The following is a 27,536-nucleotide window of genomic DNA, read 5'->3' on the forward strand; positions in this document are numbered from 1 at the left end:
ATTGTTGTTGTTGTTTAGTCGTGTCCGACTCTTCGTGACCCCATGGACCGGAGCACCCCAGGCACTCCTGTCTTCCACTGCCTCCCGCAGTTTGGTCAAACTCATGCTGGTAGCTTCGAGAACACTGTCCAACCATCTCGTCCTCTGTCATCCCCTTCTCCTTGTGCCCTCCATCTTTCCCAACATCAGGGTCTTTTCCAGGGAGTCTTCTCTTCTCATTCGCTCAACTCTAAGATGCTTTGTTTTCATAAAGCACGGGCTGTTTCTGAATTCTATTCAGGTGCCACAGAGTTCTAGGAATGCAGCAAAGAGATAGAGCTAGGATCAAAGCTGTCATTACAGGAGCTGAGATGCTGGGTAATTTGCAAAACATACCAAAAAGAGTTCAGTCAATTTCTGTGTCCTTGCATAATTACCCAGCTGCTGGCCGTTTAGGATCCTAAGCCCTATCAGATCAAAGTGCATGCTTATGAGCACTTGGAACCAAGTCCCATTGTATCCAGCAAGGATTTATCCCAGGTAAGCATATACAGGATTGCAGTCTTTTTACAGGCTTTCTTTTCCCTCCTTCCATCAATGAACACACATGCATAAAATAGACAGGCAAAAGAAACTTCCGTGCTTATAGCTCTGTACCAGAGCGATCTGCAACATGAAGTGTTTTTCCACCACCAGGCGTCCCAGTTCCTATATATATCAGCAGAAATGTGATCAATGTTGAGTTTCTACATAACCTGCTACCCTCAAATATACCCAACACACCACACAACGGTTGTCAGTTTTAAAATGCCATACCTGGGCAAAGGCAACAGTTTTGCAGAAGTGGCATTTTCTTGGAAGGTATCTTGTTCTTTTGCAGTAAGTCTCCTGGTATGGATTGTCCAGGATTCGAAAGCTTTCAGCTTCAAGGAGTAGAGAATTGTCAGCATGTTGTCAGTCCAGCTTATGTGAGAGCAAGCATCATTGTCAGCTTTGCTTGGGATAAAACCTCACACTGGCCCAAAGGACAGAAGTGGTTTATGAGGAAGTTAGAGGACTGGAAGTAGGTCACAGGAGATAGGACAGTTAAGGAGAAGGAATCCCAGAGGAAAAGATGGCTGAGAAAGGGAGAAGAAAACAGACAAGGAACCTGGAACCTGGGAAAAGGGCAGAGGAGACAAGGGACTGAGCAAAACAATAAGAGGAGATAACAAGCCAGTTGGCCGAAGCCTTTGGGTGGCTTAATAACATTGTTGGATGTTGCAAAGAACAGTGTTCTTTCCTGTTGGATTTATGTTTCCTTAACCAAAGCACATCCTTGGTAGATGAGCCATCTTAAAGGGATTCTCATTTAATAGAGTACAATTCAGCTATTATTCTTCTATTTTTGCCAAGATATGTTATTCAACATGCAATAGGAGGTTTATATAACCACATCTGGAATTTAAGGGCTGAATCAAAGAAATAATTTCTCCTGGGCCGTTAGACACTATAAGAAATTATTGTGGTATACCACCTTGTTATTTCACACTATGGAAGTATACCTAGAGAAAGAGAGACAGGTATGTTGCTGAATGGCACAATATCACAGGCAGGTGGAGGAATCCAGTAATCAATGTGATACATGAGGCTGCTGATCATGTGTTCTGGCCTTTCAAATGATACACCTGAGCTCCCTGTGGTTCTACTCTGCTGCCTCCAATGTAGATCCAATCCAGAGCGAGCTGACCCTCTCCGAAATGGAGTGCGCCGGTACCTTCAGCTCCCATCTGACCGGACTGTGCTGATAGTCCATGCAAAAGTTGCTCAGAAATCGTATGGCAGTGAAAAGAGGTAGGAAATCAGCTTGAACTTCCTGTTAAAATCAGAATTTTAATGGGGCTCTCCACAGTAGAGAGACTAAACAGGTGCCATGTGTGCGTATGTTCTCTACATGAAATGAATTGTGGGTCTCATGGTGTTCCAGTAGTTTTTCAAGCACACCCAGCTCTGCTTCTAAGGTATCTGATTCCCTTTCTTAGGTCACATCCACACTATAACATATAAGGCAGCGGTGGCCAAACTTGGCCCTCCAGATGTTTTGGGACTACAGTTCCCATCATCCCTGACTACCAGTCCTGTTAGCCAGGGATGATGGGAGTTGTAGTCCAAAAATAGCTGGAGGGCCAAGTCTGGCCACCATTGATATAAGGAAAGTGGTAGTTTACCTCCTCATGGAGCTACAGTTCCCATCACCTATAACAAACTATAGTTCACAGGATTCTTTGGTGGAATCACCATTTCCAGGAAATGCATAGAGCCAGAATTGACTCGTGTTGCCAACATATAACTTTTGCAGTAGATTCCCCCATTCTCGTTCTTGCTTAACACTGATTACACTGTGTTGTTGGAACCTGAATTGTTTCCACTAGCAATGGAGGATAAATTATTGCTTTATATGACCTTTCATACACATCTGAAGGCAGCCCTGTTTCAGGAACCTTTTAATGTTTGATGTTTTGTTTTGTTCCTTTATATTTTGTTGGATACCACCCAGAGTGGCTGGGGTAACCCAGTCAGATAGGTGGAGTACAAGAAATAAACCATCGTTATTATAAATTATTGCTATTATTGCTATTATTACTTTGTTTTGAATTTTAATGCAAAGCTCCCTGATTTGCACCTCCAGTAACAATACATGAACTGAAACACAGCTATCCTTCAAAAGAACTGGCCCTAAACTTGTTAGGCTAAAGTCTAAATGAGTCAGATGGGACCCCGTCCTGTAATGAACATCCTCAAAAAATACTATTATGGCATCGGAGTATAAAACCACCCATTCTGGTGTGTTTTATTACCAACATTTTTACGCACTACCAATGCAGCATGAATCCTAGCCATTCACGTGAGTTTAAAGACAGCGGAAACCCAAATAAAACACAGGAAAACACGTTTCCAAACCTTTGGACCTCAATTTATTTGTGTTGGTCTAAGGATCTCGCTGTGAATGTAAACTCTGTTCCCAGCCTGTGAAACTTCCACATTCCAAGCTGAGACAGTCACAGGGACAAGTCCTCTCTCTGCTCAAGTAGAAGTGAAGAAACGAGAGCTTTCCCCTCTATATAATCACCACCATCTTCCACAGTAGGGGGCCATGTTGAGCTTGCTGTGCCTCTGATAGATGTGGCTGCTCCATGTCTGGAGCCCAGATCAGAACAAGAGACCCCTGTGCCTGTTCAGCACTATGGAAAGTAATTTGGTAAAAACATGAACAATGAGAACAATTCTGTATGTTGGAAACAATTAAAAACAATTCCATATACAAATTAATGACCTGTCCAAGGTTATCCTGTGAATGTTATGGCTCATCAGGAATCGAAACATGTGTGTCCCAGATTGAACCATGACAGCTTAGTCACTTTCCCGTGCCATCGCTCTTTAATAGTGGTGATCATTTAGTTATCCAGAAGGTTATAATAGGAATTCTGCGTGTGTATTGTACACAAATCCTTGTACAATATACATAGTAATGCTATCTTGGTATTAAATCTTATATAAAGTAATAAGAAAAAAAGATTTCTGAAAAGTTTTATTTATAGGTGCCCCTTCATATTTTATTTTATTTAGTTTATTGATTTGGTCTTTCAAATTAACGCTTTAGAGCTATATCAAACATAAATCATAAAAACAAGATTCCAAGGAATCTCCTGGACTTCCTTCCTCCCCTTTGTGGGTCCTATTATTAATAATTTCCTCCTGCATCTTTTATGATGATCCAAATCTTTTACATCTCCATTGTGTCCAGAATTCACCCTTAAACTGCAAGTGATATTCCAATCCTACTAACGATTTTACCTGTTTACCTGTTTAAACAGCCCCTTCATATTTTCTAACCTTGTGGATGTACTTAGGGAAGGAATTAATATATGACCCTCTTTCTTTGCTTTTTTTTTTTTGTTCTTATCCCACCCCTGCCCCATTTTGTTGCTTAAAAATATATATATATTTCCACACTCGCCATTTTTTTCTGCGTTTTGCCTTGTACAAGCCTTCATTGTATCTTTTTATAAAATAGTGGTGATGTATTTTGTATCACCATTCTCCAGGGGGCAGGGGGAAACCACAACTCTTGTCAGTGAAGTGTTCTTAGCTTAATCATTTACTTTTTCTTTTCTTCTCAGGTTTTTCTGCCCCCCGCCTTGCGTTTACCTGACTGGACCAGGCTGGAAGTTGAAGAAGGAAGACATGAAAGGTATGGCATATGTCATCTGAAGTCTTCTCCGCTGTTGCCATTAATTCTTCTCTGAGCAATAATGGACTTGGGGGACAGAGTCCCTTGATGGGCAGTTGGGCTGCCCAACCCCAAATATCACTGTATTTCTATTTAAATGATAGTAATTATTTCTAAGTTTGCATCTACTGTATACATAAAAGTCACCATCATTGGCAAATTGTTGTTCTCTTTTTTGTTGATGTAGCTCCTCTCTTTTTTCTTTTTGCCAATGAATGAATAAGTGCCTACTTTAGAATCAGTAGGTGCCCAGTTTGGCTCTCACCTCTGCCCTGAACTCACTACGTGTCTTAGGCAAGCTCAGCCCCAGTTGCTTCCATCTGCAATAGGGTGTGTGTAATAATATTTGCTCAAGTCACAGGGCTCTTGCAAAGATTGCAGCTAGATAATGCACATGGGGCGCTTTGAATGTTGAAAAGCGCTATATGCTCAATGCCACCCATTCTCAACTGAGCCACCACTATGCTCTCACGCCATGCAACTATGTTTTTCATCTGGAGCCATGCAGAGTCCCTGTTGATACCTCCTTTCTTAGCCTAAGGTTGTCCCTGCTCCTTTTGATCAGTCTTTGCCATAGGACACCAAGGGGAATCAACAGGACATGTGTCTACTTAGGTCAAAGTTTACCTTGGCCTCTGCTTCCTAGTAGACTTGACAGATTATTGACTGCAGTGGCTACAGAGAAGCCCACCACCACCCGACTATCAGCCTGTAAAAACACCACAAAATATGGAGCAGTTGGGCTGCAGGTTGGGCTGCCAGCTACAGGAAATGTGTCCAGACCACAGGGAGAGTTTTACAGCCTCAGGATTTGCTGACACATCAAGGGGCAGAGGAAGGTGATAACACAAAAACTGGCATTGCTTTGAAAGGGGAGATCTGGGTCTGCATTTGAGCATTATTTACCTGTTAATCCACTTTCCCTTCCTTCAAATTAGACCAGAGCAGTCCACACCTGCATTTATTTGGATTTGTATATGTGAAGCAACTTCAATCTTCCCTGTTCTTGCCTGTAGGCTTTCTCTTTTGCGTCCGAATAATAGAATTATAATGCTTTCTAATTCTTGATTTGGTTATATCAGTTAAGCGTGAACAGGGCATGCATACAAATAGCTGTACGTGCATCTTGGAGGGGGGTAATTTTAAGAAAAATCCCCAGGCAAGAAGTGTGCAAAGGCACCCAGTCAAGCAATTGTAAATGTGCTTGTGCAGTTTTCTGGGTTTGTGCAAACCAGAGGGATCAAAAGAAATATATATATATCTATGCCCAGGAGCATACTGGAAATAGGCTAGTGCAGAAGAGAAATGAAAGCATAGAATGAGGAGGAGCAGAAAGTGACAATTGAGGCACCCACTCAAAAGCACTGGGGGGGGGCATCTGCGACCCCACGTGGGCAGTTTGGAACCCCATTTTCCCCAATTTGTCATATTTTTCCCATATCAGGCGAACCCGAATTTACAAGGGGGAAAGCAATGAGATTGGTGCTGTTTGAGGTTAACTTCTTGAACACTGTGCAAATTAAATGGGAACACAAACAGCTGCAAACACACAATAAACTCCAGTGTGAACAAGCCCTGCTATGCTGGAACATAGGAGCTCCTATGATCTCTTTTCAACACCCTCTTTTTAGATGGAGATAAAAACTGAGCACAAAGAATTCTTTGAGAATATCAACTAGCATGTGGACAGCGTTGGTTTTGCATATCAGGTGTAGCTAGTGAGGCACTCTGCGTATGTTGCTGCTTCCTAGAGGTCATCATAAGATCTCTGCTTCACTTCCTTTCCTTTTCCTGCCAAAGATCCAACAGACTTCAGTTCCAAAGTATGTGGCTATATAGGACTCGATGGCACAAGCAGCAGCCACGTGGAGACCCAGAAGCTAAACTTTGAGGAGCAGCTAGATTCCAAGGTAAGCAGCAAATTAAGGCTCAGTGGTAGAACATCTGCATTGCACACAGAAGGCCTCAGGTCAATCTCCAACATCTCTAGGTAGGGCTGGGAGAGAGCCTTGTCTGAAACGCTGGAGAGCCCCTTGAGGTCACTGTAAACACACCTGAGCTAGATGGACCACATCGGATCTACATCTGCTCTACATCTCATCTCAGCTAGATCTGAACTAGATGGACCACATCTGAGCTAGAACAAATCTCAGCTACATCTGAGCTAGATGGACCATCTGGACTAGACAGATCAAAGGTCTGACTCCGTATAAGGCAGCTCCCTATGTTCCTAAGGTGGATCTATTCAGGGCAGCTATGATATGTGTTGTTAATAAACTCAGCTCACGCTTAAAAAAATAATAGTGATGATGATGGATCTCAAAACATAACAATTTGTACCTTGCATTGAACATATTTATGCTCATTCTTTTTTAAAACTGCTGCTGCTTTTTTTGCAGAGGTGGGTGCTATTTCCAGATTTTTTCAGTGATTTGAAGCATGGCCCAGTCAAATTCATTGTTTTCAATGTTTTCAATTCAGTTTATACTGAATTTAGCCCACAAGAAACACTTGCTTAAATCTATTTGGCTTTAAGCCTGCCATCCTATACAGTTACCTGAGAATAAGTCCCAATGAACTCTGAGCTTTCTTCTGAGTAGGTCTGCATTAGATTGTGCCCTATTTGCCCTGCCCCATACATGCCATTCTTTTTCTCTGTTTGCTTTTACAGTATTTTAAATACTATAGTTTAGAGTGAAATCTTTTACATCTCGCAAGAGCAATTACCGGTACATATTAGAAATTGTTCCTTATCAACTGATCTGTGGCAAAACAATCCAAATGCAGCCTTGAGACATGCCGAGGAAAAAGATGTGGAGCATGGCTCGAGTTGTAGTGAGAGTTCAAACAAGTCGAAGCCTCATAAACAGTGACATTTTGCAAGAAAACAGAGCTCAAAGGGGATTGTTTGAGCCAAGGACTCAGGTACAGTCATCCAAATCCAGCAGGTGGTGTTATGTGTACAGCCATTCACAGGGTTCCACTGTGTACAGGGAGAAAGGCAAGGTCCATAACTTGTGTCACTTGGCACTATGTCATCATGATGGCCTATGTGCATGAAAGGTATAGATTAGCAGGGATCAGAATCAGATAAGGTATACCACACATCATACAACCCAGCCAATGTGATCCTCACTGGGACTGCCAGTGAGTTGGAAGTTGGGTCTTTCCATCTACCATGCAATAGCAGTTAGAATCCATTTATTTGTTGTTTGTTTGTGTTTTATAAATTCTACTCCTTGGCCAGATAAGGCTCCCAGATCAGATTATTTTTTTAAAAAAAACACCACCCAACTCCCTGCCCTGATGCTTACAATTTTAAGAGGCAAAGCAGAAAAGGAAAATGAACAGGAAGGGAGGAGGAAATAGGCAAACTCCAGCTCAAGTTTTTAGTTGTAAGTTATAATGACGAGCTGGGATGGAAAGGAGAGGGGACATCAAAAGTCACTGGTCTCTAATATAATACCCCTGAATACCTTCTTTTTCAGTGGCGTAGCGTGGGGGGTGCAGGGGGGGCCGGCCGCACCGGGCGCAACATCTGGGGGTTAGGGTTAGGGGGCGCAAACCCACGGGATAGGGGGCACAAATCCACGGGTTAGGGGGCGCAAATCCATGGGTTAGGGGGCACAAATCCATGGGTTGGGGGGCGCAAATTACTTGCCTTGCCCCGGGTGCTGACAACCCACACTACGCCACTGTTCTTTTCCCCTCCCTAATGCTGCCAGGTTGTTGGCAGTCTCATTGAACAAGCAAACTTTGTTGGTATTTTGGGGGTTTTAAAAAATATTTTATTGGATTTTTACAGTTTTATATTCAATCAAACAACACAATATAACACTTGTCATATAAAAGAGAAAGAACCACCCCCACCCCCATGAGTTCCCTCCACTTCCCCTTCTGGTTCTTTAAATATTTACTACTTCTGCTTAATTATTACCTTATTTTTATAATCTTATACCTTAATACTCTTATTTTTTTATCAGTTTTATATCAAATTTTCCTTCATGATTACATCTTATAGTCAATTTCATTCCATGTTATCCTTACTTAACCTTTGATCTTATTTTCTTACTTGTGTTTAATCAAACCCTGCTAGTGAGTCCATATCTTTACAGTATTTCTGTAAATACAACATAAAAGGTTCCCAGTCTTTTTTAAATTCTTCATTATCATTATCTCTGGTTCTTTCCATCAGTTTTGCCATTTCTGCATATTCCATAAGCTTGACTTGCCTATCTTCTTTCGTTGGTATCTTGTCATCCTTCCATTTTTGGGCTAGTAGAATCCGAGCCGCTGTTGTAGCATACAAAAACAACTTCTTCCGCTCTTTTGGTAGTTCCTGTGCTATTACACCCGACAGAAAAGCTTCTGGTTTTTTAACAAAGGTTATTTTAAACATCTTCTTCAGTTCATCATATATCATTTCCCAATAACTTTTAATTATTTTACAATTCCACCACATATGGTAAAATGTACCTTCTTTCTCTTTACACTTCCAGCACTTATTACCACTTGTCCTATACATTTTTGCCAGTTTGACAGGAGCAAGCTTGTTTCTTTTTAAAACTGCAAATCCCCTTCTGTGGTTTTGATAAAAATCCCTCCTCTGAAGCTGCTGTTTGCATTAGGAGAGAATCCACCATTGGCATTGCAGAACAGACGATGCATGCCACAGGGTTATACGGTCCTACAGACTGCCAGGACACAGGCTCACACCTCCTTCCCTCAAGCCCTGGAAGTGTTTGCCCAGCTTAGGGAAGGAGGCAGAATGCTCTGACAGAGTCCAAGAGCCCTCCTGCTTTGTCCCCCACCACCCCAAAAAGGTGGCGGTACTGCGTACCATTGAGTACCACTAGGAAGAAAAAGCAGTGCCACAACCCAATATGAAATCTGAATGTTGTGAAATTTTGACACAGTGCTCGCATTTACCATCCTTCCCAGTTCTGATTCTATATGAGCTGTAGAGCCATTTTGGAGCCCAGCCACCAAAATATAGCCACCAGATTAAAAGGATATGGGGTCAATTCCTAAAAATAAACGTGTGATGTTATTGGAACACCAAGTGATTTCCCATTACCACTCCTTTGCCATTGGATAAACAAGCATTGTGACATCTTAAACATGGCCTCAGCCAAGAGGCGAATGAAATACTGGGCTTGGTGTAGGGGAATAAAGTCTCTAGGGGGGCCAGCTAGTGCCTTGAGCAGGAAGAGCCAACACCCATCTTGGATCGTAAAGTCTTGATAGGAGAATGATCCCTCGGGGACTATTGCTTGAGAGACTAAAAGGCCTTTGGTTTGCTCAAATGTCTTTTGCGTTCCTGTAATGGAAACTTGCAGGAAGCCTTCCCCCGGACAGGCACACTGCCCTTGGATGAAGTCTAGTCTAGCATCATGCTAGAAGGCTGGCATGTGCCGCAAGGGCATATATGTCAGATGACATAGAGACTAGCCTACAAAATGTCAGGGCCCGAGGACAGGAGCCTCCCACTAGGAGGAAGAGATGGCAATTCACTTCCCACGCAAACCACGGCAGATGCCAACAGCTTAGTTCAGTCGATCAATCACATGAGCTAACAGAGAAAGGACCTTACTTTTTGTTGTTGTTAAAAAATTATTTATTGAATTTTCAAAAGTTTAACATGTATACTTCAATGCCTGGCTCCTTACATTTTTGCACACCGCTCCCTTCACACTGTTTTGCTGTACACTGAAGATGCTTTAGGCGCGCACCTTAAAATGAGACAACTGTGAGTTCACCAATGCATGTATCATGCAAGTAGAATAATAAAATTGTGGAGTTCAAAGGGACCCCAGGGGTCATCTAGTCTAACCCTCTGCAATTCAGGAATCTCAGCTAAAGCATTAATTTCAGATGGCCATCCAAATTCTGCTTAATAAACCTCAAATGAAGAAGAGTCCACCGCCTCCCGAAGGATAGCTACAGGTATCCACATAAAAATGCTCAAATGTTGACCATTTTCCAGAGGCCTTGATCAAATGTATTGGTTCCCCTCTGCCTTCTTCTGCAGCATTCACAGTTTCTTCCTCCATAAAAGTCAGTTTTGTTTACTCCTTCACATCACTATCCTCTTGCATGCGGCCTCCAGAAAGAAAACCAGACTCTCCGGAGCTTCAAAGAAACCCATCTGCCTTCATCACTGCCTTTGTCCTTCCACAGCTGGTTTTCCATGGTTGGTGATCTGCCAGGGATTACGCAGCTTGCAAAGCTGTAGGTTTCTGCTGGTGAACATAGATATTGCTCGCTGCCAAGCGAAAGTACCTTCTTTCGTTGGCAGATAAGCGGTGAAAGAAACCCCTAAATGGTCCCAAAAGATCAAGAGCGGGAGCGATAGCTTGGCACCTTTTGATAGAACCAAAATGTCTGCGGCATTATCTCCAGCCTTGGAAGAATGCTGGGACCAGGAGAAGGGCCAAGAAGGCTACAGAAGGGACCTTTGTCTCTGCAATGCTTAACTCATTGTGAAAGCAAAGCCTATCAGAAGAGAGGGAGAGGGAGAGGGAGCGCCAAGATGACTGGGAACTGTAAACCTAGGAGATTCCTTGGGCTATGCACAGCCAATTGCACGTGAACATTAATTTTCCATTTGGATTTCCCTAACCCCAAAGTAAATAAAGCCTTCCCCATCCCCAAGTTTTTCATCCCACCTGTAATAACATCTCTAATCACATTCCCCTTTAAATGAACCTCAAAGGGCTGTGAATGGTGACCATTATGAGTTCTGCTGAGAGTTGCTTCGTCCCACATTTCATTCTTGCTGGTGACAAGCCGAACTAATGATAGTTCACGCCGATGTGATTCCCTGAGAAGGCCAGTTTGTTTTCCTGCTCATTGGTCCTGGAGACAAAAACGATGCCTTGCCATCTCATTTCTTTCTATTTCTTGCTTGGAAGGTTCCTTCCCCCCACCATCCCTTCCTTTCATCTTGTTAAAACATTGCTGCTTTTTTTCGGTGGGTTGTATAACCTAGTCTCTCTATCAAAGCAAGATGGTTTGTAATCCAATTTACACAGTTGCTGTTAAAGTCTACCTGTTCTGCACTTTGAAGACGCTAACAGTTCAATCATGTTTGTGCCTACCTGTAAGTAAGACCCTTTGAGTACAATGGGCTTTACACCAAGGTAAGTGTGGTCCTCAAGCTTTTTTTTCTCTGGGCCCCACTTTCAGGATAAAAAAGTAGGTTTTTTTATTCGTAAGAAATGCATTGGGAAACAAAAAGAGACAACTCCTAGCACTGCTTGATTTATAACATAGAACAGAACTGATTTAAAATATAATCATGGGATGTCCAGAAAGTATAAAGCAATGCAGCTACATAAGAACATGCATCATTCCCAAAATATGATTATAAACAAGCCTCTTCCACCCTTTGAGAACCACTGGTGTACAGAACTGTAGCCATAACAATCCCCGTCCCCCCTTTGATGCAGGTGTTCAGCTGTGCCAAAGCTCTGTACATTTCAGACTCAGACAAGAGGAAGCACTTCCGGCTGGTTGTCAATCTCTTCTTCAGCAACGGGCTGGAGATCGGCACGTTCCACAGCAAGTTGATCAAAGTGATCTCCAAGCCCTCCCAGAAGAAGCAATCCCTGAAGAATACGGACTGTAAGTGGACATGGGCTCCTGGGTGCCAGCGAAAGGAGCCTTCCTTGTGTCTTTGGAAGCAGCCACCTTGCCAGGAAGCCGCAAGACAGGATGGTAGACTGGTTGTAGTTGGAGAAGGTATCAACAGGCTAGGAAGGAGACATAGCTTGGAGGTAGAGCACATGCTTAAAAGGAGCAGAGGGGAGAAGCTGGTTCAGACGCTGAATCTGAGATGCCAGGTGGCTGCTACCAATAAGTAAGAGTAGTCCAGAGGTGGGGAATCTTTCTCAGCTCAAGGGCCACGTCTTCTTCTGGGCAGTCTTCTGAGGGCCATGTGCCAGGTAGGAAAGCCAGAGATAAAAGTGAGCAGAGCAACTAATGTATCATGTTCCTTTGTTCAGTAGGCTAGCTTCTACACTTACTCTGTATCCTCCATCCCAGACCCTCCAAGTGTCCCTGTTTTCCAGGGACAGTCCCGGATTTACAGAAGCTGTCCAGTTTCTGATTTGAACCCAGAATGTCCAGCTTTTCCTTAGGATGTCCCTATTTTCATCAAAGAAATGTTGGAGGGTGTGGAGTTATCTGGCCCCCATGTCATCTGAAGGCAAACCTGTGCAGTGGTACCTCGGGTTAAGAACTTAATTCGTTCTGGAGGTCCGTTTTTAACTTGAAACTGTTCTTAACCTGAAGCACCACTTTAGCTAATGGGGCCTTCTACTGCTGCTGCACCGCCGGAGCACAATTTCTGTTCTCATCCTGAAGCAAAGTTCTTAACGCGAGGTACTATTTCTGGGTTAGCAGAGTCTGTAACCTTAAGCGACTGTAACCCGAAGTACTGCTGTATAGGGAAGCATTTTTTAATGTTTAATGTTTTATTATATATGTTGGAGGCCACCCATAGTGGCTGAGGCAACCTAGTCAGATGGGGGGGGGGGGGATAAATAGTAAAACATTATCATCAGCAGCAACAACAACAACAACAACAACAACAACAGCGGAATAGGGCGTCCCTCTTTTCAGCAGAGAAATGTTGGCGGGTATGCCATCCAGAAAAGCAAGTGGCATTATCAGAGCTCAAGGACACATTCCAGCCAGGCAAAAACTCTCAAGGAAGGTGTGAAGCAGGGCTGTTGAGGGGTGTGGCCTGGGGAGAGTTCCAAGAGTCAGATGGAGAGGCCTGGAGGGGCCACCATCAGCCATCAAGCCTGAGCTTCTCACCCTTGGAGAATAGACAGACAAATATTCTGATCTGGTATTAGGCAGCTTCCTATGTTAAAGCAAGAATGTGTCAGCTTTAGGGAATCGGATCCCTCCCCCAGTGGCAGTAATTCATCAGATCAAATGAAAGGAGTGTTCTTACCAGTTAGTTTCTTTAATAATCACAGCGAGAGACAAAGGAATGCATATCTCACCCCCTCCGTCCCCATTAATCTACTTCACTCCTACATCTGGTAATCTGAGCTTGTTGCTGTTGCGCTCTCTTTTCTATCACCCTCAAAGCCCGTCTAGTCCTAGGCGAAGGAGGGTCAGGAATGCTGTCCAAAGACACTGAATCTGCCAGCTGTCTCTCTCCTGGTGTTTCCTCTTCTAGCTGTTCCTCACTCAGTATCTCCCAGCTTTCCCCCTCAGGACTATGCCCCTCTGCAAACCACTGTTCTAAATCAATGCTGTCCTCCTGCCCTTGGGAAGGTTCAGGAGAAGGGAGGGCGGCTCCCACCATTTCTTCTCAGTCCAGCCCCTGACAGAACATCTGGCAAAGGAGGAAAATGCTACTGGAGGACAAAATATCTGGGGTTGCAGAAGTGGAGTCTTCAGCAACAGCTTCCCTGAATCCTGCACATGTTGACTCCTTGCACGAATCTCACTGTGTTCATGGGGCTTATTCCTATGTAAGCGTGTACAGGGCTGCAGCATTAAACCCGGACTTAGCCATTTACATCAATCTCTCCCCTGATGCTCTCCTTCCTGTCCCCCTGCCACCCCACAGTGTGCATTCCGTCCGGGTCCAAAGTCTCCCTCTTCAACCGCCTGCGCTCCCAGACTGTCAGCACCCGGTATCTTTCGTTTGAGGGTGGTGCCTTCACAGCAAGTGCCAGGCAGTGGGCAGCCTTTACACTTCATCTGGGTGAGGCTTGCTAACGACATGCTCATTTTTAATCACTAATAATGTGGGGACGTTGGTGGTTCTGACCTCCCAGCCAGTGGCATTGCAACATTCGGTGGCACTGTGCCCAGGAGTGGGTGGCAACCTAGCCCAAAATAAAAGCGGCTAATTAAGGCTTGGCAATTAATCAAACTAGGAAAATTAGCATTCGTTGTAACATCCCTGTTGAAGTTATAAATATGTTTGGGGCCAGGGTGGACTGCTGCATAAGAGTTAAAATGACCAAGGGATGACAGTTTTGTGTAAGGGATGGATAAAATATGGTTTGGAAGGAGACACTGTTTTGTGATTGCTATCTGGGTACTGCAAGTGAGTCTATATCAATGGGATTGCCTTAAAACAGGGATGGGGAATGTGTTTCAGCTCAAGGGCCACATGCCTCAAAGGCAGCATTCTGGGGGCCACAGCTGGGCGGGACCATAAGCAAAAGAGGGAGGAGAAACAGGTGGAACTCTTACCATTGTAAAATAGGCTACATTCCAGCCACACAAGTGCCAGAGGTTTACACTGAGGATATTTCACCCCTCCCATTGCAAGAATCTGCTGACAATGTTTCAGAAAGGAGGGGGCGGATTTTGCTCATTGCTTCTTCCGCTCCAGCCTGTGGGAGTCTGAGTGTTATCTGTATATAGATAAATTGACTGCTCAAGCAGCTGTAACACTCATGCAGTCCAGCGTCTCTGATTAGTCTTTAGTTAGTTTTATGCAGTAGCTGTAGAGAATAAAAGAAGGTATACTTCAGAGCTGTCGTTCGTGTGGTTCATGCTCTGCTGTGCTCCGCTGACTTTTGGAAGTGAGTTTGGTGCTCACAGCTCTGAGTTGTGAGTCCACAGCACTTAGACCTACTCCCTGCAGTGGAAGGTCTCTGGAAGTGCTTTCCCAGCTCGCCTGGCCCAGTCGGGGCTGAAGAGGTTGAGCCCAGTCGTTGGCACTGGCTCAAAGGCGAAGCTGACATACACACCCCCCTCTATCTAGGCAAGCAAAAGGCATTATCGTAAGGATGCTTTGCAGCCAGGCAATAGTATTCAAGGAGGCCATAGGGCAGGGCCAGTGAGGGGTGGAGCCTTGGAAGAAGAGGTGTGGCCTGGGGCCAGCCAGAAAGGTTTGGAGGGCCGCACTCAGCCCCCAAGCCTGAGGTTCCCCACCCCTGTCTTAAAACCTTTTGTCAAATAAGGCACTCCTGTTAAGTCCCTTCTTCTTGCTCTTTGCATTTAGCTTTTCACCTTTTTCTCACTTTCTCTTCTTTTCTTTTCTCCCATCCTTGTTTATATCAAGCGGGTGAGTCCCAGGGTGAGTTCCCCCTGCGAGAAGGATACATTCACTATGGTTCCACCATTCGCCTCATCTGCACAGCCACCGGCATGGCCCTGCCCCCTCTGGTAAGGACTGGCAGTCAACTGGAAATCAAAAACCAAGAATCCATCTTCTCTCTCTCTCTCTCTCTCTCTCTCTCTCTCTCTCTCTCTCTCTCTCATTATCCGAAATTCAATACACTATGCCATGCATCCTGTGCCTCACCAAATTTTGCAATGGTTGCCCCCTCTTCTAGCTCCTCTCCCTCCCCAGGAATTTGGCATGGTTGCCACATTCCACCAATTCGTATATTTTCAGCCCATCATGTCCGTTTCAAATCCTATGTAGTCCATGTCCTAAGTACATTCCCTCCAGGTTCAGCATTCAACCTGCAGTTAAAAAAAAAACACCCTTCATGAAAATCCATATTACGTTTAGTGTCATATTCCACAAAATATGTGTTGTGCACTAAAGTACAATTTTTATGCACATTTTATGCGTCTTTTGAACTGAGAACCGTACAGCAAAATCTGGAGATAACCTTCTAGCCCCATCCTAATAATTCAATAGAGCAGTATCCTAAGGACAATACCAGAATAAAAAAACATGAAGGGTCCCCCCCCCCGAGCTGCTGTTAATCTAGGTGTATATTCATCTCCCCAGATCATTCGGAAAGTGGCTAAGCAATCAGTGATGTTGGATGTGAACGAACCTGTCTCTCAGCTGCATAAATGTGCGTTCCAGCTGCATGGCACTGACCGCATGTACCTCAGCCTCTCCACAGAGAAAGTGGTCCAGTTCCAGGTAACAGGGATGGCAGACAGAACTGAGGGGTCAAGTGAGATACCTTCCACCCCAGCTGTATCAACATATTGCTGTATTATTTAATTTGGAATCTGTGCCACAGGGCTAGAGCAGAGCTGAAATCATTTCAGAATTCCTTTTTTTAGTAACAAGAAGGAGGAGAAACTTTCGGAATTTTCAATGTCCCTGAGAAAAAGAAGACAGAATTTTGCAGAATTTTCTGTGAACATTCTCAACCATTTTCGTGGCAGTTGCCATTCTTACATGCAGTGCCCCAAATAATGACAAGTCCCAGGCATTGTGGAAGATGCAAAATGGTGGCCTGGCTGCTGCCAGTGCTGGTGGTGTTGCTACTTGCAGTAGGGTGGTGGGAAAATGCTTAGAAAATAACTTGTGTCACTGCCGTTGCTAATGGTGAGTGACCCCTGGATTGAGAAACTGTTGGAGAATTTCTCTTCCCCTTGGAGTTTTGTTTTTGTTTTGTTTTTGAGTAATCCCTATTTCTCTGTCCACAAATAGTGTGCTGGACAACAACTCCCACAACCCCTGACCATTAGACATTCTAGCTGGGGCTGATGGGAGTTGGAGTCCAGCAACATGCGTACGAATGTAGGAATCTGCCTTTCATTGAGCCAGCCCATTGATCCACCTCACTTAGCATTGTATACACCAGAACTGGATCTGGTTGGGAGAACTGGATCCAGAAGCAGCCAACTATCTATTGGCCACTCTGACAGGTGTCCCGGTGATCACTTCAGTGGCATCTGAAATTGGAACAGTTTCCAGACGGCTAGCCTTGTTAGTCTAATACACTAAACTCAACATGGCACCTTAAAGACTGGCAAATAGACTGTGCCATGAGCTCTTGGGAGTGGCACAGACATAAAGCCCCCACATCAGAAATGCACCTCCTGGGGGGTGGGGGTCACCACCACTGATGTGGGAACTGCCAATGCGATCCTTAATAATTCCAAGTAGAAAGCTGACCACAACCACACTGTTCAGGTAGCATGAACTGGGGCTTAGTTCAACTCCTCTTTTCTAAGTACCCAGTGAGGTTGTTGATGGTTCAAACAGGCATCACCATGTCCGAAGGAAGTGAACCGGGAGCTGCTGAATGACAGCTCTTGCTGGACCATCATTGGGACGGAAACTGCAGAATACACATTCAGTGACTGCCTCACTGGCATTCAGGATCCCGTGAGCCCGGTCCCTCTCATCACAGCTCTGGAGGTGAGTCGAGTTCTTCTGCTTTGTGAGGGAGTGAGAAAAATCTGGCAGAAACTTTGGCTTAACCTGCTTTAATGAAATATGGAATTATCCTCATTTCCTGGGATGCCACTCGTGATTACTTGGAGATTAAATCACGCACCCATCTTCCCATGCTCAGGATACTCAGAAGGTGCACTTCTTTCACTCTTTCAGTGCATGCTGATGGGTGCCAGGGTGCGTCTCATCTGGTTTGTCATTCTGACTGTGAAATTGGAAGATAGCAAGCAATTCTTCTGGCTGACTTAATGTAGACTACAAGGGTGTAAACTTGGGTATGCAACATGGGAGCCTCTTTGAGAAGGGAAGACAACTTTGAGAAGTTGAAAACAGTAAACTTGTGGTTTATAAATGAACTACAGTTGTACCTTAGATCCCCAACGCCTTGTGACTTGAACGTTTTGGCTCCTGAATGCCACAAACCTGGGAGTGAGTGTTCTGGTTTGCGAATGTTCTTTGGAACCCGGATGTCCGGTGCGGCTTCCGTGGCTTCCGATTGGGTGCAAGAAGCTCCTGCGGCCAATTGGAAGCTGCGCCTTGGTTGTCAAACGTTTTTTGGAAGTCAAATGGACTTCCAGAATGGATTCCGTTCGACAACCAAGGTACCACTGTATATTGACACCACATGCTCTTCTGCAGCCTCTACGTCCCTCAGATCTAACAAATGTTGGATGGAAGGCTGTTGCCTATTTTCTGTCCTCTTAATATGAAGACTGCTGTTTTATAGGCCCTATGTCAGATAAGAAATGTCCCAGGAATTTACATTGGAAATGTGAGATAACAAGCTAGTGATGTCATGTAACCTCCACACCACCTTATCAGGATGAACGCTCAAGGAACAGGAGACATTGCATAGCCGCCACACAATTTTGTCCAAATATATCAGCAGGAATGCTCAATTAAGCAGCCAGTCTGGAATCTCCCGTGCTTGCTTTAATGTCAGAAGGTGGAAGGGGAAGAGGGAGGTGAGGCTGTGCTCTAACTTCATGATGAGATGTGTGTAACCTTTTCTCCCTGCGATTGGGTCTGCTTCTCACAGCTGGCAGGTGGAGGGGACGTGGCGATGCTAGAAGTGCAGGGCGAGTACTTGCATGCAAACCTGAAGGTTTGGTTTGGAGATGTGGAAGCCGAGACCATGTACAGGTAAAGCAGAGAGACAATCTGTTGTGCAGACAAGGTATGCTAACCTGGGCAGTTCCGCAGCCGCTATTCTTTGGGCATGTTCCAGACAACTGGGGCATTCACACGTTACATTCAACAAGTGTATACTTGCTGTAGACTCACAGGGAGGAATTCAACATAGCGCTAAGCAGATCACTCCATCAGCACAACCATTTCTTCTTTCCCTGTGTGCTGTTCCAGGGATTCTCCTGACCGCCACCCAAGCCAATTTGGGGAGTATGGGGCATGAAGGAGAGGAGGGAGAAAGCCCCCTTGTTCTTGCAGAAGTCTTTGCATGAAAGATGTACTGAAAAGTGTGGGGTAATTGCTGGGTGTAGTGTCATATACCATATTTTTTGCATTATAAGACTCACTTTTTCCCTCCTAAAAAGTAAGGGGAAATGTGTGTGCGTCTTATGGAGCGAATGTAGGCTGTGCAGCTATCCCAGAAGCCAGAACAGCAAGAGGAATTGCTGCTTTCACTGCACATCGATCCCTCTTGCCATTCTGGCTTCTGGGATTCAGAATATTTTTTTTCTTGTTTTCCTCCTCCAAAGACTAGGTGCGTCTTGTGGTCTGGTGCGTCTTATAGAGCGAAAAATACGGTAACTTCCCCACAAACGAATCCAAACAAATGTTCAATAAACAATGGGCATCATATAACTTCCCTGCAAATCAGGATGAATGCTCAGTGAATGGGCTGTCTGGAAGTGACTACAATGTAAACCTTTGAGTCACTGCGGGGAGGGAGAAGAAACCACATTTTTCTTGTGTTGTGCATTCTTTTCCTCCTTAGGAGTCCCAAGACTTTAGTATGCGTTGTTCCTGATATCTCTGCATTCAGCCGTGACTGGAGGTGGCTGAGATACCCCATCACTGTCCCTCTCCTACTGTTAAGGAATGACGGCTTGATTTATTCCAGCACTTTCAGTTTCACATACACACCAGAGCAGAGTTTCTTGACTGGGCAACCAATCCTGCCAAAGGTGATGCAGGATTCTGACACCTTGCTTGATACCATCCATCAGGAGTTCACGAAGACCAACTTTCACCTCTTCATGCAAAGTTAGAGCCGGTGCTCTGTGTATGACAGGATTCAACAGGAGTGCAGAGGACAGAGCAAAAGATTTGGCTTCCTGTGAATCTTAGCTTTAAATCTCATGTCTTATTTAGGGCTGGGCGATACCTGGCTTTCAATGTTGTGATATATCACCAGCTAAACATCACGATATACCAGTATATCACGATGTCTGAAATAAAAGATGGAGCTATGTAGAGGCATTGGCTGGCTTCACGGTTTTTCCTGCATTGTGATTTTTGCATAGGACACACACACACACAATCATGATTCACAATATATTGCCAGGTCAAAAATTATGAAACAGATATTACAATATGGACTTCAAACAGGTTTTGGACAATATATTGATATATCGCTCAGCCCTAATGTAAAAGTATGAAAGTATGAAAGTATGAAAGTATGAAAAGTATGAAAAGTATGAAAGTATGTGGTGAACTATATCACCTGTAAACCACCAACACCAGAGAGGTGGCTGAATAAGATGGGCCTGTTGTAACTATCAAGGCTGAAAAAATTGTGCAAAATAGCATTCTATTATACATTACACGGAAATCATGCAATATTGTTCAATGTGCATAACTTATACAGGTTGCAGAATTTCAACTTTTCCAAGTGCAGAATCTGGATTTCTTGGTCATTACGAGTTAAAAATAAATAAATAGCGCTAATTAGACTGCAGTGACAAAAGAACATAGTTGCAGAGCACCAGCATCTCATATGAAAAGACACTTTCATTTGATGGTCACCTGGACTTGAACTGTTTCTTATGGAGATGATATGCTGCACTATCTGTGGAATGGGGATGCAGGGCTGTATATGTTACGTTGCGTTTATTTGAAACTTAATTACATTTAAAAAAAGATAGTGGATTGTACATACAGCAGTTGTTAGAATTTTTTCAGATGACCAGACACCTGCATTTCAAGATAAATGTTAATTTTAAAAAATTAACATTAAAATTAAAGTACTTGTAAGGTGACTTGAGGGCTGCAGTGCTGCCTCTGTCCTTTTAACCATTTCTTAGAAAAGCTCCAGCACAGGTCAATCCCAGGGGCCACATGGCTTGTTGCTGCCATGGGCTTTGGATTACAAGAGCAGGATCTGCCTGGATCATCAAAATCTGCCTGGATCGAATCAGGCGAGTTTGTTTTGCAGTCCAATTTCAAGCCATTCCTCTCTCATTCCTGGATGCATACACCCCCCAAACCTGCCCCCTAAGGTGGGGCCTAACCCTACATCTTCCCTGTCCAGTCTCACTTATAGGCAAACACACACATGGCTGTTTTTTAATTAATGAGTCCCTAGCGGTTTTAGAAGGGCCTCAAGAGGCATCCAAATTCCATGGATGCACAAGATACCCACTGTACACATGTTGCGGGCTTTGAAGATTAATTTAGAACCTTCGGGCGAATGCAGCATCAAAGGGCCAATCATAGATTCTGAAGCATGTTGCTTTAGCATTAGGAGCTTATTTAGAAAGCTGTGCGGTGCCAAAACCACACACTGGCTTTTAACCTGTGTTGAACTCCTGAAGGCCTACAGAGGAGCCCGGTGGAAAGAGACCGCAGCCCAGCGAGCGTCAGCATCCTCAAAGTGCCAGGCGAGTCGTGCCAACAAGAAGCCCTTTCTCTGCTTCCCCCGATCATGACTCCAAGGCTGGAAGAGTCTCTTGTACATCAGTGTGTCTTGTGGGTGCCGCGGAAAGCTGTGGCTGGCGCATTTCGGGTTATTTTGTGCCGGTGGTTTCAGAGAGATGGGCTTCCATGCTGCTTTGTGTCAACGTGGGTGTTGTCAAAGAGTCGTTTGCTCAGAGGAAAAAATGAAACGAAATGAAAATCTGACCTTGTTAACACCTGGCCCACCCTTTCAACTCCAAAGAAACCCCAGTGATGCCCCAGAGCTATTTTGTTCCCAACTGTTGCCCAGTTCAACAGAAGACCCATGGCCAAAAAAAATAAGGAACCTGACATTTATAGGAGGGGGCTGTCAAAATCTTACTTATTAGAGGTGATATTCAGATAAATAATTGAACTCGCACAGGTTACTGCTAGCAGAATGGTATTCACACACATACCCTTTGCCTATGTGTAATGCACACCATCCCTCAATATGGTCCAGAGGATTGGAGGAACCGCTACAACAGATTTCGGAGGGCACACAGAGGGAGGAGAAGGCAGAACATACCACTTCTCAAGGAAAGTTCTTGTGCTGCTGGAATGTTCGCCTCAGGTTGAATGCAACCCTACATTTTTATGTTATACGTTCAGCATAAGGGGCTCCGAGAGGCAGATGGGGCTTCGCCAACTGGGAAGGAAGCCCATCTAGGAGAAGGAAAGCTCTGATCCTAGACCTCCACTGCCTTGCGGGATATCTTCAGGAGAAGAAAAGTCTAAGGAGTTAGCCCTACACAAATCCAGAGTGACAGTTGGATGGCGGCTTGTACGCCTCCTTCCTGCACCCCAATCTGGTGCCAAACATATTGCTCTGCTTTCCTTTGGAGCACATCAGCGAGGCCCAGATGGGGGTCTTGTTGTCTGGGCAGCCCAGAACCTCCATACACATTGTTGTGCCTCAGAGAGGTCCCTCCAGCACTGTTAATGCGGCAGTTTAACTTCACCCCGGAGGCTAGAATCATAGAATCATAGAGTTGGAAGAGACCACAAGGGCCATCGAGTCCAACCCCCTGCCAAGCAGGAAACACCACCAGAGCACTCCTGACATATGGTTGTCAAGCCTCTGCTTAAAGACCTCCAAAGAAGGAGACTCCACCACACTCCTTGGCAGCAAATTCCACTGTCGAACACCTCTTACTGTCAGGAAGTTCTTCCTAATGTTGAGGTGGAATCTTCTTTCTTGTAGTTTGGATCCATTGCTCCGTGTCCGCTTCTCTGGAGCAGCAGAAAACAACCTTTCTCCCTCCTCTATATGACATCCTTTTATATATTTGAACATGGCTATCATATCACCCCTTAACTTCCTCTTCTCCAGGCTAAACATGCCCAGCTCCCTTAGCCGTTCCTCATAAGGCATTGTTTCCAGGCCTTTGACCATTTTGGTTGCCCTCCTCTGGACACGTTCCAGTTTGTCAGTGTCCTTCTTGAACTGTGGTGCCCAGAACAGGACACAGTACTCCAGGTGAGGTCTGACCAGAGCAGAATACAGTGGCACTATTACTTCCCTTGATCTAGATGCTATACTCCTATTGATGCAGCCCAGAATTGCATTGGCTTTTTTAGCTGCCGCGTCACACTGTTGGCTCATGTCAAGTTTGTGGTCAACCAAGACTAGCTCCATTGTCTCTCGAGACAGACAGGTGCCAACAACAAATGCTGCCTCTCTGTAGCAGTGGTGGGACATCTCTGGCCCACAGACCTAACCAGGCCTCCCCATTCCTTGGCCAAGCCACCCCCACCTAACTATATGATGTCAGATATTATTTCAAAACACGTGAAGGGGGGGGAATAGGTCAACTAATGGCCTTCTGCTGACTGGTGGGTCTGTCCACATGCCAAACTAGCCAGATGTAGGGGCAGATAAGGATCCAACCCATCATTTGGATCAACTTCCCCACCTCTGCTTTAAAGGAATTGGTGTCGTAGGATGGGGCCTTGGTGTCAGCTGACTGAAGGTTGACAGGCAGAACACTGGACCTGACAGCTATAAGCCCTCTTCAAGATCTCACTGCATTACACAGAGACCCACCCAGCAGCTTCTGTGGGCTTGCATTAGTATTTTATTCACTGACCGTGGCTGAAATCCATCCACCCCCCTTAGGAAATGATGGGCTATATAAATCAATCTGCAATAAACCTAGGGAATGTTGCCATTCCAGGAGGCTGCTGTTCTGACTCTGAACTCTGTGAATCAGACGAGAGTGTCTCCAGCATTTTGGCAGGGATCGCGGTCCCCCGAGACTAGCTCCCTGTATTCTGCCCTACATCATGGTGTGTTCCATTTTTAGCTTATGAAGTGAAAATAAGGCCACTCTCTGCTCACCAGCTCTCCCAGCCAAAGTTGATTTTGCTTCAGATTCAAGGACAGCTATATTGCAGAGCAGAACTCCAGAATACGTTGGCAGTTTGGGGGGGCCCTTGGGCATTAGCCATGAATAGTACCATATAAAGACTTGGCCTGTTTAGTAGCAGCAAATATAATTGCTAGTTTCAGTTGCCGGACAGGGGCAAAAGAGATGAACAAGCAACATGCAGTAATTTAAAGTCTACTCTGTTTTTCTTTTCTTTATGGGGAGTATGTTGGCAGAACAATATATCTTTCTGTACAATAATGCAGAGTGGTTTTTAGGCACCCGAGTCCACCAGATTTCCATTCTGCTTCCTTCAACCTCCATGTCTACATAATATTACTGAAACATGAGTCACATGTATTACTGAAACATGAGTCACAGAGCACCTCCAGAAAGCCATTTTACTGCAACTGTATTGTGGAATGTTAATGACAACACATTCATGTTGAATTTATTCTGCTTTGGTTTGTTCTGTGATGCTTCCCCAAACCTACCACATTATTGCTGTCTGGAGGGCCTATAGTGCAACAAAGGCGGAACAAAAATCACCCTAAAATGTCCATTTGATGAACATTTTAACCTAAAATAGACCCTATATGTGCATTTGGCACATTTTGTGACTAGAAATCTGTACTGCAAAATTCAGAGAAAGGTGGAAACTATGTTCCAATCCATTTATCTCTCAGAACTTGCTATGAAAGGGGAAAAGGTACATTTGGACCGAACACAGTAGAATTGCTTCCAAACAGGCTTCTACCTGTCCCATCTGGGTTCACTCACTATTTCACTTTTTCAAAAGTGCTCTGGAAGAGTTGCCTTCAGTTTGAGGTGGTATCATTTCGTTGTTTGCTTTAAATGTGAACGTGCCAAACAATAGCCATGCGCAACTTAGACATCCAAAGACAACTGTGAAATACAATAGAAGAAAACTCCCAGCCTATGAAACAGAGGCTGGATCTAGACACATTGAAGAAGCATTTCAGTTTAAAGTGTTGTAAATTTAAACAGGGAAAACAGGTAGAGAAAAAGGGGACTCCACGTCGCCATCTGGGGGCGCAACGTTATATCGCACATACAAATCGCTTTTTCTTTACCAGTCTAGCCGAGTCCCAGTAGGGGTATATATGCGACAACTACACATAAAGAGCTACACTGAACGTTACAACTCCCTGTAGTGAGCTTGGTTTTTGCAACATCCCTAAAATGAGTGCAACTCAGCTACTGGGCACTCTGAAGCCTAGAAGAGGTTCTTTTATTGCCCTGATAATATTTCCAGAGCCCCTAAAAAGCTGCTTTGCTAGCATTTATAGTTAAAAGCTATACATGCTTCAAGAAATTGGCTCCGATGCTGCGGCCAGCTAAATCAATATTTGCCCATTGGGAACACAGACTCCATGTGAAAATTATGTTCGGAGAACTTTTCAAGGCAGTGCCCCCTGGGAACAACTGGTTCAAATCGACAGGGGGAGGCCAAGAACAGCAAAAGGGAGGCTTTGTCTCCACACATACCCCTGTTCATTTCGCTCTTCTTCTCGTTTTGTTTGCTCATCATCTTAGGCAAGCAAGAACGGCAATATTATCTTGGGTCCTCGTACTATTCAGATGAAGTGTTTCAGCTGAAGCAGTTGTACAGAGAAACTCCATCTGTACATCCTGCTCCAGAGCATACATCAAAGGATGATCCCATTGACCTGCATCATTTTTTCCGTGTGAAGTTCAGAAAGTACTGTTGATATATTTTTGGAGATGAATTTTTCATCCACGGATCCAGGTATGTTTAAAAAAACTAAAGTAATTCAGAGAACATCTTGTCCTTAGTGGACAAGTCAGAACTCATGTTTAGTTATGTGTACACCAGCAACGCAATCCTATTTATTCAGAGATAACTTTAACTGGCTTCAATATGGCTTACCAACTACAGTCATACCTTGGGTTGAAGTAGCTTCAGGTTAAGCATTTTCGAGTTGCGCTCTGCGGCGACCAGGAAGTAATGGAGCGTGTTCCTTCCGGGTTTTGCTGCTCGCGCAGACACTCAAAATGACATCACACGCATGCGCGGAAGTGGCGAATTGCAACCGGCACAGACACAGGTTGCGTTCGCCTCAGAATGCGAACGGAGCTCCAGAACGGATCCTGTTCGCATCCAGAGGTACCACTGTACTGTGCAGGATATAGCACAGATGAGATTTCCTTCCTACATTGTTTCCACATGATGCAAGGCATCTTCAGCAGAGGCTACATCTGGGGGAAAGTGACCCTGGTGACCCCTTTGGGCAGTAGACTTTGGAGACACAGACTTCAGAGAAAACATGTCAAGGCCTGTCTACTCAAACACTCAACTACAATGCCCGTCATCCCTGACCATTGTTGATGCTGGCTGGGGCTGATGGGTGTTGGAGGACAACAACAACTGGGGGGCAAAGCAGGTTGCCCACCCCTGCTCTAATAGTTTCATAATGGGACAGAAACCAAGAAGTGAACCTTTTTCCAAACATGAAGATGGAGCAATGAGTAAAATTTCCTTCACTGCCTGTCATGTACCCAATAGCTATTTTAAAAAAGTAACAACCCTAGACTCTTGCATGTGCTACAGCTTGTGTCCTCAACACAGGCACAGCTTATGAGTGCCGGATCAGGGCATTCTTGGTGGGCTGTGTCCATAGGATTGTCTCATAAGATACCCGCTTTTGTTAGGAAAACTCTACACATTCTTGGCTCACTATATGTGGCTAACATTTGAATACGTTCCAGGAGTTGAGAATACAGTTGTTGATCCCATGGCATGATCCTTTTTCTAGTGGCAGGTTCTGATACATCTTCCTTACGCATCTCATCCTCCCCTCTCTTTTGGAAGCACTGTAAGTGTGTAAAGGGATGGGGAAATATATCAGTGGGCGCCTGCCTTGTTTCTTTGGCGTTATCACAGTCGCAGGCCAAATGGATGGAATGAAAAATTCCATTCTCCGCCCTCCTGAAGAATGCCCAGCTGAACCGTTTGCAATTCTAATTTTATGAATGAAGGCCTCCCTCTTCTTCTTTTCCCCATGTCTCGAAGTTCAAGCGGAGGAGGCAGCATGTCTTTTCCTCCCAGTTCGATCGTCTGAAATAAGCAAACGTCTTTTGTTTACTGCAAAAACTATTGGAAGGGAGGCAAAGAGTGCGAGGTCCTTACAGCCTAATGGATTAAGCAAACATCTGCAGTTATTTATATCATATGCTGAAATGGAGTAAAAACAGCAGCTCCTTCTGAGTTGGAAGGAACCTCAAATGGGTCACCACCGGGTTGTGGCAGGATCGATTTCATTCTTCTCTTAAAACCGGCCGGAAATGCCAGCAGCCTCTGTACATTCTGGCCTCTCATTTGATTCGATTATTGTTCTGCCAGCCCCTACAGATGGGCTGCAAATATAGATCTGCAACTCAAAAAGGGATTGACTTGACCCTTGCTGCTTTCTAGATTACGTGCCTGGCCTCTCAACAAAGAGACTGGCACGACTGGGAGAAAAGTGCAAAGTGTTTATTTGCACAAGGAACGGCCAACACAGGATCCCCCGGTGGACATCTTCGCGGCAGCCAGAAAACCTCCTCACTCACAACACGTCGTACTTCAGCAGCCCTCTGTCATTTCCAGCCTGAATGCCAAATTGGCAGCGGGATTCAAGGAACATCAACAAAGATGTGATATCAGAACATCCCCTCCCCTGCCCACATCCATGGGCGTAGCCAGGGGGGCAGGAAGGGGCAGCTGCCCCTCCCAAATCAATAAAAATCAATAAAAATACATAGATACATAGCTAACTGAGGTTCTGCCCCCTCCTAACAAAAGGCCTGGTTACGTCCCGCCCACATCCACAGGTTGTGAGCACCATTTCTGCTTTTATAGATG

The 27,536-nt window shown here is 44.7% G+C and overlaps 1 protein-coding gene and 1 long non-coding RNA gene across 2 annotated transcripts in view; one reads left to right on the top strand and one right to left on the bottom strand.

Annotated features, from left to right (window-relative positions):
• Window positions 1-20,006, top strand: part of RBPJL (recombination signal binding protein for immunoglobulin kappa J region like) — a 41,370-nt gene extending 21,364 nt beyond the window's left edge. Inside the window, exons 3-12 of the mRNA XM_081917024.1 lie at window positions 1,687-1,812; window positions 4,140-4,210; window positions 6,050-6,159; window positions 11,701-11,875; window positions 13,842-13,979; window positions 15,294-15,397; window positions 15,975-16,115; window positions 17,193-17,348; window positions 18,424-18,527; window positions 19,342-20,006. Of these exons, the coding sequence (XP_081773150.1) occupies window positions 1,687-1,812; window positions 4,140-4,210; window positions 6,050-6,159; window positions 11,701-11,875; window positions 13,842-13,979; window positions 15,294-15,397; window positions 15,975-16,115; window positions 17,193-17,348; window positions 18,424-18,527; window positions 19,342-19,615 (1,399 nt within the window). The 3' untranslated portion in view covers window positions 19,616-20,006. The remainder of the gene's footprint in view (window positions 1-1,686; window positions 1,813-4,139; window positions 4,211-6,049; window positions 6,160-11,700; window positions 11,876-13,841; window positions 13,980-15,293; window positions 15,398-15,974; window positions 16,116-17,192; window positions 17,349-18,423; window positions 18,528-19,341) is intronic.
• Window positions 20,007-25,739: 5,733 nt separating this feature from the next.
• The window catches only part of LOC309373251, a 33,907-nt gene continuing 32,110 nt past the window's right edge, over window positions 25,740-27,536 (bottom strand). The window contains exon 3 of the long non-coding RNA XR_014169903.1: window positions 25,740-26,506. This is a non-coding gene — a long non-coding RNA (uncharacterized lncRNA). The remainder of the gene's footprint in view (window positions 26,507-27,536) is intronic.

The sequence above is a fragment of the Podarcis melisellensis genome, assembly GCF_964234715.1.
Source record: "Podarcis melisellensis genome assembly, chromosome: 6".
Classification (NCBI taxonomy): domain Eukaryota; kingdom Metazoa; phylum Chordata; class Lepidosauria; order Squamata; family Lacertidae; genus Podarcis; species Podarcis melisellensis.